Source organism: Siniperca chuatsi, linkage group LG3 (assembly GCF_020085105.1).
Source record: "Siniperca chuatsi isolate FFG_IHB_CAS linkage group LG3, ASM2008510v1, whole genome shotgun sequence".
Lineage (NCBI taxonomy): Eukaryota > Metazoa > Chordata > Actinopteri > Centrarchiformes > Sinipercidae > Siniperca > Siniperca chuatsi.
The window spans coordinates 21685418-21702205 of record NC_058044.1 but is presented as its reverse complement, the minus strand read 5'-3'; the positions used below and the strand labels follow the sequence as shown (position 1 = coordinate 21702205).

Genomic DNA, 16788 nt, shown 5'->3' with positions numbered 1-16788 from the left:
TAGAAAAACACTAGGAAAATGGCTTGTATAATGATCTAAAGAACAGCTTTGATTGTGTCTAATTTGTTCAGATGTTCTTCTATTTATATGTTACGTCACGTTTTATGACTGTGTTAAGGACACAGTGTGTCAGTATAATGTGGAGTTGTCAGTAACATATAAAGTAATTTAGGTTGTAATAGTCATGGAAGTGTTTAATTTCTCTGGGGAACATACAGTTTAATGTAAATAGACTCCAATAATAAAATAAACCCAATAATTACAAATTTTCAAAGACTCCAGAGATTCTTTTTAAAAACAATATTATTTTATTTTGTATTTTATAGGTATTGTTATATACATGGCATAATTTGTGCTTTTTTATTATCAAGAATAAAACCATAAGGGAACACATCAGAAAATTATACTTTAAACCAGGATTGGATTTTTTTCAGCTGGATATACTGAGAGTTCTACAAAACCAGGAGAGAAGGGGAGGAAAAAGACAGAAAACTAAACAGATAGATAGGTAGATTGATAAATAGATAGTTTTTCCAGAGACACTTGCAGATGGTCCACTGAGGGTAGTGTGAACGTTCAGACTGTGATGTGCTTTTACCAACAGCAGCAAAGGCACCTGTGTATCACTTTGTTTTAAAAAAGAAAATACGCCTCAGGGCCTTAATCCAGTTGAGTCCATACACATAAAACCAAATCCTTCCATAATTTCTTCCAGGAGGATTTCTGCCACACAAATTTGCTGATTTCCTACGATTTCCAGCCATCGCAGAGCTTGGGCGCTAGTTTATCCAGCTTGAGGCCATTCACTTTGATACCCCCCATCTGAGACTGATAGAATATATAAAAAATAACCCTCCAAATAATATTTTGGACCTTCTTAACTTTTCTTGCTTGACGTTTCTTAAAAGGGGGTATAGTGTGAGGGCAAAGGGACATTTTTCCTGACATTTGAATTTGGGATGGCCAAAGAAGATTGAAGAGTTAAGAAATAACAAATAAGATGTGGAGACAACATCAAGATATGTCATTGGGTGAGTGATGGGTAAGAGATGAAAGACAAGATAAGACAAAATTTAGAAATTTAACTGCTGGAAAGAAAATAGAGAATGGCAAGGAGGCTGAGCATTGAGTGATGAGAGGTAAAATATACTGCAGTAAACGAAGGATCAAAAAGGAGAGTGAGAATAACGAGCAGAAACGTCTTTCAATGACAAAGAAAACCGACATGACTGAGAAGAGCAAGGGCTGGGCAAGAAGAGCAGAAAGATCATGCAAAAAGAGTGAAAAAAGAGTATGACAGGATGAAGATGTAAAATACTCCATAACAAGACCAAAATTGGTCTGGCCGTCGCCGATTGCTGCCTCTGCCTGAGGTTTGGCCCCATACTATAAAATGGTTGGTCTGCTATAGCACCCACCTGAGCCTTAATTTAACATAAGAGTTAACTCACTTTCCTCTTCTTTTTCTTATTCCATTTGCTTTCTGTCTCTGACAAAAAAAGCGTCATATGCCCAGATATAATGACTCTCAAGAGACGGAAACCGAAAGATGTGGGAACAGACTGAGGGGGAGAAACCCTGCATCTGGTACAGCTGTGATAGCTAGTAAAAAAAAAAAACAGTCCAGTGGAAGAAAGCAGATGGAACAATGTTTTTTTTTAACCAGACCGGTAGAAGAAAGTGGATAGGTAGACTAACGTTTTCTTTACCAGTCCAGTGCAAGTAGCTGTATAGACAGACCAAAATAACTAGAGCATAGAAAAGAGATAAAGGAGAGCAGCAGCAAAATATGGAAAGATAAAGGATTAGAGAGATGTTGAAGGGGAAAAGAACAGGATACCAAGATATAACAAGTAAAATATTTGAGAACTAAAAGAAAAGTAGATGTGAAAAATTAGAAAATGTATAGGGGAAAAGCTGGTGAATGCAAGGTTGAAGCAATTATTTGCATTAGATATCCTACGGAAAGTGGGGTCAGAGAGCATATACACTATCAGGTGTAGTATTAATGCGGAAGGGTCACAGGTCAACGTTTGGGTTGAAAGACTAGAGGGGGAGGAAGGGGAAGGCCTTTCTGGTATAGATTGGTCCGTTAGCTAGCCTTAGCTTCCCACTAGACTAAACCATTGTCTGATTTGCTTGTTAGCTACCTGTAGGGCTAAACCAAGGTCCACACTGATGTCTGTTAGCCAACTGAGTTTTTGTCCATTTCCCTGCTGGCAAGCTTACAGTCCATCAGAATATCTGTATATCCTAACAAAAGCAGGCGCATGTTTTCCAGGACATTTTGGTCATACAGTGAACACACAACTCATTTTTATTGTGAGGGAGTTTGCTGTTCTCGGGAAACCCCCACATGTAATCCTTGTGACTTTCAGAAACCATCATGGCAGCAATTCAACAATGGCAAACACAGCCAACGAGAGTCCCAGAGTGAGACTGTCCATAGCATCATACCCACCAGCTAACCTTGTTGGCTTTTGCTTCCCACCAAGTCATCCACCTTCTTGACTAGCATTAGCTACTGACCAATCCATATTAATTTGGTCGGTGAGCTGGCAATAGCTTCTCACCAAGCTCTAGTTCATGTTGATTCAGTCCTTTAGCTGGCATTAGCTTCATACCAAGCCACAGTCCATGTTGATTTGGTCTGTTAGCAAGCATTAGCTTCCTGCCAAACTGTAATCCATATAAATCGATTAGTTAACGGACATGAACGACTTGCCATGCTACAATCCATGTTGATTCAGTCTGGTAGCTGGCATTAGTTTCCCAGCAAGCCATAATCCACGTTGATTCAGTCTGTTGGCTAGCATTAGCTTCAAACTCTAATAGTCCATATGTCCCGGCTGTCTGTCAACCTCCCACTTTCAGCTCCAGAGACAAAAGTTACTGGTGGTTTGGCAGGTAGAGCCTTTCTCAGCCGGGGACAGGTACAGCTTACCATTAGCACAGGCACAAAGCTCGTACACAGTTTGTTTGGTGTAGGTGGTACCTGCTGGTGCCCCCTCCAGGGGGTCCACAGCACTGCCGAGGGGAATGTTGCCCAGCCTGATGGTGTTGGCGTCTAAAAAGATCTGTAGACATAAAAGAGAGATGATTAAGAAAACTTTGATTTGAGAGCAATGGATGAAGAACAAAAGTAAGAACAAACAAAAAGAAAGGAAAGAAGAAAGACAATAAAACAATAACATGTATAAAACATGAAAATGGATACACAGAAGTAGATGTTACAGCTGTAGGTGCCTAAAATAAAGGAAAAACAGAAGGGGAGAAAGTTATGTTTTTGAGAAAAGAATGAAAAGAAACTGGGGTTGTGGATACAGAGAAAGAGACCACAATGCCGTGGGGGATGACTATACTCTGTTGGCGACTGGGGTTGTCAACAAGAAAGATCTACGGACACAGAGAGGGAATCTCTATTTAGAACGGGTCTCTTTTGATGAAGAGGCAGAGTGGGAGTGAGCGAGGCAGAGGGCAAGAAAGGTGAAGAGAAAAGCAAGGGAATCAGTAAGAGAGGAGTAAGGGGAAGACGAAGAGAGAGGGAAACACAGACACAAGGGAGAGCATGCAGCAAGAAGAAATACACACTGCAAACCAAGCCAAATTTACACCAGCTAATTCAATGCAATATCATATTTATTATCATGTTTTACCCCAAACAAGTAAAGAACTGCCAAACGATGATGAAATCATTCAACTAATTTTAAAAAGCAGTTTTTTGGGATAATTTCCTAAAAGCAAGTGGTTATATTTAAGAAAAAATACAAGAAGAAGACATCATCCTCAAGATAAAATCAAGCAGCTTATTAATATTAAGATAAAACAAGTATCAAGATAAAAACACTTGATATAAGACACTTCTTTAGTTTATCTGCATAGATAAGTACATATATCTATTTGGTCATTTTTGCAGTGTTTGGACTGGTGCAGTTTTGGTGCAGTTTTCACTGACTTGAAGTCAAAACATTGGAGAAAACTTGCAATGAGGTTTTCTGAAAGGCTTGTCCAATGCAACTAGACCTTCAAGGCACTTGGAGGAGTTTCAATCAATCTGGGCTGAAGGGCAGGTCAAGGGGTTTGCTTTTTGATTGTGGCCAATTGATTTAACAGATGATGTGCCCAGTCAAGTTTATCTTAAATTATTATGAGGAAAAACCTACAATGCACTAACAAACAATGACAAAAGGTCAATCACTGAAGAAGATACAAAAAGCTACACTCACCCTAACTTTGTACCAATAAGGACATATTGGAGGATGCAAGGTTGGATTGCTGGGATGGGCAAAGCATGAAACTGACCTGGGGTCCCAGATCTTGAGGGGCCCCAGAACAGTTTCAATGCAAACTAGTTTGGGAATAGGTGCTATTAAATAGCAATGTCAACCGAAGGGCTTTAATGTGGTGATATTTACCTGAGCCTTATGCATAGGGGCCCTATGTAAAAAAAAAAAATTAAGACCTTTATTATTTCATTTGATCTTGTTCTTAAAAAGGTACACATTCCTAAATTTGTGTTGTTATCACATTAAAGTGGGTAGTATTCCAGCATAGTAGCACTGACTGATGTCTGAGTCGAGGTAAAATATAATACAGCTGGCATGCACCTCATGTGTGCACTGTAAGCACACAAAGACTACTTTTTTAAATTTTCCCTTAATTTAACCAGGAATTCTCTTGAGATACATTATCTCCTTCTCCAGGGAGACCTGGCCAAAATGGCAGAACGCAGACTAGTTACCACATAACTGGTCAGATACACAATACACAGAGAGCGGGGGAGAGTATTCCCTGTCATAGGAAGATGAGAATAAGAAGAGAACAAATATGAGAGACAGATACAGTACATGCATTCCAGAGAGGAAGGAGAGCAAACTAAAATTACAATGAGTTACTTTTTAACATTGAGACTGTCCAATAAAAAGATAGACTAGGGTTAGGGTTAAGGAAGGCTAAATGAAAGAGAGAGATGAAGAAAGACATGGCCAGAGACCCTGAAAAACAGAAGTGATTTTCAGGTTGTTCAAAGATCTGCACTCCTCTTTTCTTCTCACTTCCAATCATCTCTCCTCCTTTCCCCCAATCCCCCCTGTCCTTCATCCCTCCTGACCCTTACTTCTCCCTGCATTCTTTCAGTCCAGTCCTCTCAGCTTCAGATTGATACAAGCTGAGTTTCGAATGAGAATCATTACACAATCTTGGTTTCTATTGACTGCTTCGCCTGCTAATGTATTTACTCTTCAATGTTCAAGAAAGCACTGCTTTCTTGCTTTCCCTCTCTCTCACACACACCCCAAGGCTGGACAATAATCATAGACATCTGTATCCCCATTATTCATGTTCTTCATTTTAAAAATGAGCAGAGGGGAAGTGATAAAGTGTGTGGAAAATAGCTATGAGTGCAAAAAGAAAGAGGAAACGAGAAGAAAAGAGAGAGGAATGAGAGGGACTCAGATGAAAGGATGAGAGAAGGATGACAGAGAGAAAATGTCAAATCAGAAGTGGTTGGAAGAGGATGGGGGACATAAAGAGAGGGAGATAAGATGAACGTAAGAAAAAAGGAGAGGAGAGGAATATGGGATTCAGATACCCCAACAGCGAGGAACCAATTAGTATAACTAATGATTTCACATTGGCTGATGGGGCACATCTCGATCTGCATAAACAACATCCACACATACAGTACACACACACACACACACACACACACACACACACACACACGCTTTCTCTTTCTCTGCATGATGGAGCAGAGCAGAGGTATGCTTATGTTGCCTTTAAATATATGTGCAGCTAAAAGCAGTACATTCATTAGCCATTAACCTGGAGATAGATAGGCAGGTAACCAGAGCAGTTATAGACTGAGGTAACCTTAAAGATGGTTTCATCCCTAATAGCCCAGAGGTCTTCACTCTGTGAAACACCCAAACTCTACAAGGTCTCCTGTATTATAACTTGCCATTCTCCTACCTAAAGGGATTTTGGTGTTTTAAATATATTAATAATGAGACATTTAGTCCATTAATTAATTGGGAGATTGATGGAAATCAACTGGTATAGTTTTGATGATCAGAAAAAGATCCAATCCACACTTATCTTACCCTGTAGATTGAAGGTATGATGATTAATACTGAGAAGGTTGACATGGGGGGTGACAGCAGGTGTTAATCCTATGTTTTGACATACCCTCCCTGGATGGGATTAACGTCACCCAGCAGAGCATGCAGTATTGAAATCACTCAACATCCCCTAGGGAAATAAATCCAATTCAAAACACATGTTGTCTTAAAGGCACATTACCTAATATTTGTTGATGGTAAACACAATAGCCCTAGCAGTAAAAAACAAAACAAAATTACTATCACCTAATTTCTTGATCATTTTGGTGAATTTTACAGTATTTTTAACTACTGGACTGGCAAAACTACTGATGTGTTTTCAGCTTTATGGATGAAATTATTTACACAAAATGATGGTTTATTTGTAAAGCTCTAGGAGGCACACACTACTTTACCTAATTTAAGCTGTTTTGTTGGAGTCCACATTTCCCAAATCTCAACAGCAGAGGTGGTAGGTGCAAAGTTACCATGACCAATAGTTGTTCGGCAACAATTACAAAAGAGAAATGTGAAAAATACTAGAATTTTCCTTTAAGCTTATTAAAGGCATACATTTGTTGGCCATAGCTTTGACCCTACAAATGAATGATTCCTCCGAGACAACAAAAGAAGTTAAGGTAATCCTTTAGTCCATGTAGGAATATTAGAATGATTCTGGAGTTTAAATGCCACAGAGCTCATGTTACTCTAGATATAAAAAAGCTGCCTACTTGTGCATTATTTTCATAATAGTCCTGTTTCCACACACGAGTTAGACACAAGAAGGTTTTGTTTTAGTTCTGCAGTTATTAAAAAAATTACCCAAACAAAAGAGGCAGCATAGCGAGCCTCTTTGAAGCAACTGTGTACAGCTATCTCATTAGCCCACCATGTCCATTGGTTTTAATAAGACATAGTAACATTGACAACAAGACACTTTAAGAGGTAGTGAAAAACGAATATGTGCACTTCTCCCCCCGGGTGCTGGGCAAAGGAAAATACCACACTACATCTCTAAATGTCAAGGTATGCCTTTAACAGGTCCCTGGTGCACACCTGTCATCTTCCCTTTGGCTCCCCAATAAAAGCTGCCAGGGCTCAGTTATAGCCTTACAGAGCAAAGGACTCAGTCACGGTTGGCAACATAACTCAAATCTAATTCCAATAACCTGCTTGCCATAGCAACGAAAACCTAAAATGAACTTGGGCATGGCAATGGGATGGAAGCATGAGGAGAGATGGGTGGATGTTTATGAAAGCAAATGCCAATGAAATTACTGGTTTCTCTTCCATAACATTGGAAACATCACAGCAACAAACTGAGGGAAGGGGAACAAAGGAGGGAGGGAGGGAAGAGAATAGAGTACATATGGAGGTAGAGGAGGACAGGATGCTGATTAGGAGATTGGAAAGAGGAAAAGGCAATTAGTAAGTAGAGATGATGGCTTACAAGAAGGGATGGAGTAAGTAAGAGATCGATAGAATGGATGCTAGGTAGCAGGCAATAAGGACAGTAGAGGAGAGGTGGTTGATGGATGGATGGAAAGATGGAAGGGAAGTAGAGGAAGGGGAGTGGAAGTCATTTGTTGTGGCTTAAGGTCGGATTAGCACTGACATTCATCCCAAATGAAAGTGTCTGTAAGTATTAGGTCGGCCTGATGTTAGCAGCATGTGAGTGTCTGTACATGTGAAGAGTGAGTCTGTGTGTAAGGACATGTGTCTGTGAATATAATTGTGTTTGTGTATAGGTATGAAGGAGTGCTACACGTATTCAGCGACATACCTGCATTGCATCTGCATGCGTCTGTGCATGTGTTTGCATGTGTTCTACTTTATCTCTGAAATGTAAAGGCAAAACAACTGTTGCCCTTACATTAAGTCTCTTGAGATGCTTTATGGTGCTCCCAGCCAGGAGCTAAAGTCCACTGAATTCACATATAGGGTGAGCAATTTTCTTCTTATTCTTTTATTAAATTGTTAGCGGCAGTCCACTACCCACATGTTCTTGGCTCTGCCTTCCTCAGCATGCACGTGCTAACTACCTGAAATGTCTACATGTGTAGTGGACTATTGTTAACAATTTACTAAAAAGAAGTAAACTGGCTGTTATGGAGGCTCTAAGAAAAAGAGCCTTGTTTTCAGCCTTACATGACAATACATTTTATCAGATGGTTTTTGAAAGGGTAAAAACCAGAACAGAGGAAAAAATCCCTCAAAACACAGAGAAATGTAATCTTTAATTTAAAATGAAATCCTAAAAATCATTATTTTGGTGATGATTTTCATTTGACACATGTATGTGTGTTTGATTGATTGTATCTGATAGTGCAAATGTGCATATATATGCAACAATGTGGCCATCTACATTTACAAAGATACAGGCAGTGTACAAAATAATAACAACACCTTACAATATAAAAACATTACAAACTTCAGCCTCACAAATGACCACAGAGTTGAAGCTAAAGACACTTCATTGCAGGGCTATAGAGGTGTTCATATTATGTTGTCCACTCCCTGCATACATATATAATGAGAACATGTGTGTGTCTGCCTGTGTCTGATATGCTTGTCTCTATGTGCATGTATCCCTTCCATTTGCATGAATGTACAAGTCTGCGTGGGTGGCTGGGTGTGTGCATACAGTATGAGTGTGTGTGTGTCTCAGCCCATCTTTCTCCGACATCAGTTTAGCAAGCACGTGGCTCTGGCATCAAGTAGATGGGAAACATGCAGGAAGCTGCAATTATGGAGGGTCAAAACATTTTTCATGGATGATTTGGCACAGCTAAGGAACAGGCGAAAGAGGGTGGGAGGAGAATGAGCTGCGAGAGAGGAGGGAAAGACAGCGATGAAAGGACAAGCTTTTCCTCGGATGAAAGGAGTGAGATGGAGGGAAAAAGACAGCAGAGGTGATAAGAGGGATACAGTGTCTTTGGGGGGAGATCAAGAGGAAGAACAAGTGTTGGGAGTGTGTTCAGGAGTAGTTTAGGAGGAGAGAGGAGTCTATGAATGTGTTTAGGAGGAGACCGGGAGGAGGAGGGTGTCTAGTCTGGGGGGACAAGAGAGGTGAGGTTTATCAAGGATAAAGGAGGTTCAGAAATGCAGGACACAAAGTTTTATGCTGCAGTTACATTTTTAGTATTATTGCTGTAATATAAGCAATGTTCATCTAACTTTTCACCTTATTTCATTAGCTACAAATACCCAAAAGGCACTTTAGCTTAGGCTTTCACTTTATTGCATCTTTGAATGTGTTTTTTCTACACCATACATGTATGACCGTAGTACTGTAAAACCAAGTCTTGCGTCAATATGTGTTAAAACAGTGTACCAATGTAACCAAAGCTTGCTCTTGTATGCCTTTGTAAGCTGCAGTCAAATTGCATTATATAATGTTAAATGAATTCTAATTGAACTTTCTCAGCTTGCATTAGGTGTCTCCATGAGTTTTCCTGGACCCAATTACTGTTTAAAAAGTACCTGAGGCTGCCTAACTCAGTGGGGAAAAACCGAGTGGTCAGTGTGGCTGCCTCCTAGCTAAAATATAATGTTCTTAAAGGAAAATCACAATCTTAAACATGATGAAACTGCAGTCAGGTTGCTGTGTTGCTCATGTTATCAGACTCTTCTTTGGGTCCTGTAGGGTCCAATCAAAATGTTGTTAAAACTCAGCAGTTTAAATCCTCCTGACCTAGAACCAAAGTGGACAAGAAAGTGTCAACTTTAAAGTCTTTGACTGAGAGGATGTAGGAGAAGAGGAGTGATGGGAGAGAGGGTGAAAGGACAATAATAGTACAATTTCACCAGCACACACACACACACACACACACACACACACACACACTCGAAAACACACAGAATTCTTCACACACAAACACACACAGTTCAACCTCTGTGTTCGCCTGCCTCCAGCTCACCTTGCCTCCCATTCTCCTTTTCTTTCTCTCACTTGCTCCCCCTGCACTCACACATGGAACACACACACACACACACACTCCAACAACACAAATAGGTGGGAGGCTGTGAAGCTATCTGAGTGTATTACACAGACCATTAGGCGTGTTGAATGGACATACGCTGGAATGGGAGCTGACAATGGACTAAATGACAGAGGCTGGAGAGAGACTGAGAGTGTAGCAACCCAGATGTAGTGGGGACATGATGCAATATCAGTCATCTCTACTTCACCGTACACACACACACACACACACACAAATGCAGACACAGACAAATGCATTCACGCAAACACACACAGGTAGACAGGAAGAGAGATTGTAACAATAACACACTTATAGACACACAACAACACACAGACTGAAGCAGCCGCAAAATAACATGAACACAAACACACGCTGTGACTAACGGACACACAAATAAGAGAGAAAGACAAACAGACAAAACTCCCACACACATCGAAAGACTGAGGCAGAGTTACATCAGACTGACGGAATCACAAACACACATGCACACACACGCGCGCATCTATGACGATCGCCTCGGGCAGTGAGAAGTATAAGCTAATGAATTTTCTGACGTTAATCACACCTTTTGAAAAACATCCCCTCCTCCCAGCTATTGGCAGGTATCTGTTAATCTGTTATCTCTCTCGTATAAACACATACACTCACACGTAGATACAGAAAGAGTGGAGTTGGATGATGAAAACAAGTTTTGGAAGTAAACAGAGAGGCTCTAGAGACTGAGACAGGAGGGGACAGCTGTGGCAGGGTGCTGCAAGTGCACTGTGTGTGTGTGTGTACATCTGTGCATATACATACATATGCATGTTTTCATGTGTCTGCGCATTTTTAGGTGTTTATGTTGGTATGTGGGCTCATGTGGCTGGATGCCAGTATGTATATGTGTATATATTCAGTGTGTAAGGAGGTGAGTCTATTTGTTTTAATGTGTTAATTTTTGAGTGCTTATGTTGTGTGTGTTTTTGCGTATACGTGTGTGTTTATATATTTGCGAGGCTTCCAAAGCATCAGTGTGTACGACAGGGAGTTACCCCCTGCCAGCATTCTAATTCACTCACCATTCTGCCTTACCCGCAGGTAAAACAACAAACAGTGAGGGAAAAAAAAGCTAGTCCCAGTGTACCAGCCCAATAACACCTCCAGGCTACAGTGTCTTAATAAACCCCAGCATTGTGTCAACAAACAATAAAACTGTGGTAAAAGTTTCTGTAGTTAACCTGATTTCAATTCGCAGCAGTCAGCAGCAGAGTAAGGGGAACTAATTTTTTTTTTGTGCATATCATCATGAACACATAGATGCAAATGTGCCATGCAGGGCAAGAGTTTGAGGTAATGATGACACTTTGCCAAACACACTATTGCTAACACGAATTGTTAATTTTTTATATGGTGTAACTTTGTATGTTAGAGCTATTGCTTTACTATTGTTTATTTGCTATTGTTTACTCAGGAATTAAGCTGACTTTGGTGTGTCGTCTGTATTTTTCCTGCACAGACCTACATATCAGCTTCCAACCCCATGAAGGATGCGCTACTGTCCTGTTTTCCAGCATCAACATCTCAGAAATGCTTCATTATATTAAAACTCACTGCTTTGATTGGCACATCTGGACTACCATGCCATCCATTCTTCTCTCGCGAGGTGATCGCATGCCTTCTTCTGTTGTTTCTGAGGTGAGAAAATATCTGGACCTCCACAACCCGCACTCGAAGAACAAACAGTAATATTAACAGAGACATTGTCTGGTGAGCCATACATGTAGCTAGAGAGGCTGGGTCTTCGGGTGAGTAGTCAAGTAAAATAAAACTGCTATATATAACACTATTGATGTGGCAAGTGATGTGCACCATGTTCTGAGCTTTGTATATAGTATAAATGAACAAATCGTCTTCACTTCTGTGTTGATTAAATATAGAAAACAGAAAATGATCTCATTGTTTTGCAAGATATTTAAAAATAATTTAAAGACTCTTCTACACCAAAAACCTGCACATGTGCATTTATCTCTGTCAGCAGTGGATTTCGCCACCACCACCAAAATTTCAAAAGCAGTATTCAGACATGTACTGTCATCAGAAAGTGACAGAATCATGTCTGGCCTGCATACATACTAAGATTTATATTCACCTGCAGGAGCTTCCCAGTAAAACCACAAGCTACTACTGTTGGAACTTATGTGCCTTACTCAAGGGCATTTAGACAGTATTTGGTGAGTGTGTTGTAGTATCACTCCCTGGAGAGCATTTATGTGCTGTCTGCTTCACAACAAACAGCAAATAAACATCAAAATGTAACCATTTTGCACACTAATTGGTGCTCTAGTGTATCCCACTGCAATGGACCTTTTCCACTTGAATGCATATGTAGCCTTTTTGACACTAAAAGTGTATTAAGGAAGAGACTATCTGATATCTAACTCTATGACAAGGATCCTCTTTTTTAAGGCTATAATCCAACTCATACTCTGAGCCATCAGTGGGAATGAAAGTTAACTTTAATGACTTTAATCAGCCAACTTACAAAATCTTTGAAAACAATTTCTCTGACTTTCGATGGCTGACAACTGGCAATGATAGAAACATGACTGATTTTCAGCAAATGTAGGTTCCATGTTTCAGTTTGCGAGGTGGTCAATTCTCTAAGGAGTTGTCTGTTAAAATGAATGGGAAGTGAGGCGAAACAACTTCTCAAATATAAAGACAGAAAGAGGATGAGAATGAGTGATGCACACAAGTTGCTGAAAGGAGGTGTGGGTGCATAAAGCGCAAATGATGAGGCGAGTAGAGGAAGGGATAGATTGATGAAAAGTTAAATTAAAAATAATCAACAGAGAAACGAGTACAGAGGCAGTGAAAGAGTGAACAAACTTGGAGAGAAGAAAATGGATGGACAAGAAGGAATGATAGAGTGAATGAGAGATGGAGAGAGAGAGAGAGAGAGAGAGAGAGAGTTGATAAAAAGGACTGTAGGAATCCTGAGAGGATCTGTCAGCTCTCGTTGGCTTTGATTTTAATGGAAGCCAGCGCTCCCCTACCTCTAACCCATTTGGCCCTAATTCCAGCGCTGCTTTCCAAACTTTTTAAACTTTAATGGCCCCTTCTTAAGTGCCAGCTGCTGACAACATTGATTTGGCTTTAAGCCTCGCTGTCCCGCATGCCTTTATTTTCTCCTGCAAAATCGACAGAAACATCTATTTTCTGCCATCCTCCTCCACCTCCTACTCATCCGATCCTCCTTCTATCCTCCCTTCATCCGCTCTCCTCTGTTCATTTGATGGTGTCAGCGGTCGGGGAAAGCTTGTATGAGAATGGATGAAAAGGAATGCTATTTGGATAAGCTGTTCTTTTTAGGGTTGTATGTAGTTATTTCTCCCCACTTTTTCAAACAGGCTGGGTGCGTAGAAAGAGAGGTGATACTTTCTTTGCAGAATGTGGGTGAGATGTTTTTTGGTTACAAACTACACATAAATACATTGGCTTGTTGTTGTGGTGTTGTTGCTGCCCAATGTTCAACACCAACAGTACGTAAGCAGTGTTGTGTCATCTCCAAGTTCCTTATTTTTTGTATCTCAGTTACACTTTGCTACTAAGTGTTTATTGCTGTGCTGAGTTGTTGCACTTTGCAAAGATAACATCTAAACTAAATAGGCATCCTGTCATGTTTGTGTCTCTGAACTTTCTATTGATTTAACAGTATAAAATACAAAACCCCCCACAAAAATACTCTCAGTAAAAAATCTTGTTGACATGTATTTAGTACTTCTAAATGTATTTAGTACTTCTATTCCTGTGTGCACTGACGTGATAGGGAGCTACTGTACCAAAAGAGTTTCCCCTCGGGGATCAATAAAGTATTTCTGATTCTGATCAGCATTTTAGACTCAAAGGCCAGAAGAACACAACATTTTAAGATGTTTCTTTCCAACCAATTCAACATACTAATTTTTTAGTTTGACTAGCCAAAAAAGTACTGTATTTTCCCTTGCTGGGAATTTTATTTGTCAGTGTCTTTTGGTCAAATTAATGAATATGGCAGGACTTTAAAATCCTCAGAAGGTCAAGTCAAGTCAAATTTATTTATGAGCATGTTTAAAAACAAAAGATGTTGACCAAAGTACTGCACAAATTAAAAGAGGCTGTAAACAGCTGGGACAAAATATATGAAACAATAACACAATAAAATTAAATATATTTAAAACACAAAATAAATAGAGAATATATAGAAAAAAGACAAAAAACAAAAAATTACACACTCAAATAGAATCCAAAATGTCAAAACTGAGTCTGATTTAAAAGCCAAAGAATAAAAATGGGTTTTCAAATAAGTTTTTAAAAGTGTCCACTGTAGGTGAGGTCCTGACTTGAAGGGGTAGGCTGTTCCATAATTTAGGAGCAGCGATAGCAAAGGCCCAATCTCCCCTGTGCTTTAATCTGGACCTTGGTACAACCAGAAGCGTCTGGTCAGCAGACCTCAGTGATCTCGTGGGAGTGTGCAAAGATAAAAGATCAGCAAGGTAAGGAGATGCCAACCCATTTAATGACTTAAACAATAAGATCTTAAAATCAATTCTAAAACGAACTGGAAGCCAAAGCAGAGAGGCCAAAATGGCCGTGATGTGAACGCGCTTAAGTGTGCTTGTTAAGAGCCGGGCAGAAAGCAGACACTGGCTGACACCTGAGTAAAGACTATTGCAGTAGTCAAGCCGAGATGAGATTAAGGCATGAATCACCTTCTCAAGGTCAATGATCCCCATGTATTTTGGGTGGTGAGGAGGTCAGAACTTCCAAACATTACAATTTCCTTTTTCTGTTCATTTAGATTTGACATCCAGGTTTTAACATCATTCAGGCAATCCATTAAAAACTTAAGGGGGGTAGTGGTGTTACATTTCAGTGGTAGATAAATCTGTGAGTTGTCTGCGTAACAGTGGAATGAGATACCGTATTTTTTAAAGATAGAACCCAAAGGAACCATGTAAAGGGAAAAGAGGACTGGAGCACGGATGGAACCCTGGGGAACCCCTCAGCTGGGGAGAGTTAATGAGGATGAAAGCTCACCCAATTTAACTGAGAAGCTTCTGTCAGTTAAATACAATTCAAACCATTTAAGGGCAGTTTCTTTAATACCAACACATTGCTTCAGCCGAGAGATGGGGATGCCATGATCCATGGTATCAAATGTTGTGCTTAGATCTAAAAGTACCAAAATTGTACAATCCCCAGAGTCAGTTATTAATAAAAGTAAGAGTATCAATACTTTTATACCATAACCAGCTATAAAGTTTGTTATTCAACAATTTCAACAGCGTGAAATTTGACAATAACAGAACTTTGTCTGTTAAACAGATTTCATTTTGTTGCAGGTCTGAACAATGAGAATACTGTGGGTTCATTTCCCTAGCTTTTCAGATTATAGTCTAGACAAATCTTTATGTTTACAAGGGGCACGCTGAGCTGGATGGGGTTAACAGAGGGGATAGCTGCAGGAGGGGATATGAAATGCAAAAGCTTCCTTTAACTTCCTTGTCTGTAATGAATCAATGATGCATTACATCAAGCAGTGAGGGGGTATCAAAATGATATGTAAAAATGTATTTGAAAATGTCACAGATTATTAGAATAATTTTCATAAATGTCACAAAAAATGCTGTGGAGTTGAATCTGTCACCACGTCAGCAATCAAATGTGTGAGTCTAAGCCTAAGGATAACACATGTCCTCATATAAAATGGATTGCCTGATGAGGAGACTGTGCTAGACATTGCATCATTGGTCACTACTGTAATAAAAAGGTTTACGGTTATAGTGTGATCTCTAGAGAAGAGCAAGCACAGGGCTAGGGCATGTAGACATATGGGAGAAAAAATAGTAGAAACTTAATAAAATAGTTGCAGTGATGTTCTACAGTTTATCTGGCTGTAGTGGGTACTCATCTGCCAGTATGCCAGGTTCTATTTGTTGAACTGATTTGTCTGCCCTTCAGGTTGCTTCTCCTCCTGTCTTTTCAAGTCTGCTTATATCTGTCTGTCTCTTTAGCTGTCTGACTGTCTTTGCCTTCCAGTCTCCATACAGTATCTTTAAAGATGTCCCCTCAGGAAAATCTGCTTTTCAAATGGCTGAATTGTATATTTTACAGATAAAAGGGAACAATTGTCAAGATAATGATCTGTACCCAAAGTGCAAAATTACATGCAGAATCATAATGCGCAAATAGTTTTACCTGTATCTGTTCTTTGTGTGGTCACAACATCTTTTTGGTATTTTAGAATTCAGCTATATACCCATGAATAAGCATATGAATAAGAATGGTTACAGGGGAATAAATAACTAGCATGAAATATAAAAGTAAATGTGTTTGTCATATTTGAGGGTGTCTTTTTGCAAGTGAAAGAGGAAAGTGTGTTACAAGAGTGTGTTTCCCTCCTGTGGTCAGATATGGTTATGAAAAAGGTGAGAACCAAATTATTTTGCAATGCAAATATAACACTATGACATCAGATATTGTATATTTTTATCTATTGACAAACTGACAGACTTGTGAATTTGAACAATGTGACCTTTAAAGTGTAAAAGAAGAGGTTCTGGTTGAATTGCATGTTTTTGTTAAAAAGGCTCATTAAAGCAAAAGATTTTGAACAGAGGGGTCACCAACTGGCAATGATTAATAACTACATTTTGAAAACTTAGAAAGTTTTCTAAATTTAAATC

General features: G+C 39.6%; 1 protein-coding gene across 2 annotated transcripts in view; it reads right to left on the bottom strand.

Moving 5' to 3' along the window:
* Positions 1 to 285: 285 nt before the first annotated feature.
* The window catches only part of LOC122873506 (zeta-sarcoglycan), a 338906-nt gene continuing 322403 nt past the window's right edge, over positions 286 to 16788 (bottom strand). For both annotated transcript variants that reach the window (XM_044190277.1, XM_044190278.1), the window contains one exon: positions 286 to 3077. In XM_044190277.1, the coding sequence (XP_044046212.1) occupies positions 2871 to 3077 (207 nt within the window). In that variant the 3' untranslated portion in view covers positions 286 to 2870. The remainder of the gene's footprint in view (positions 3078 to 16788) is intronic.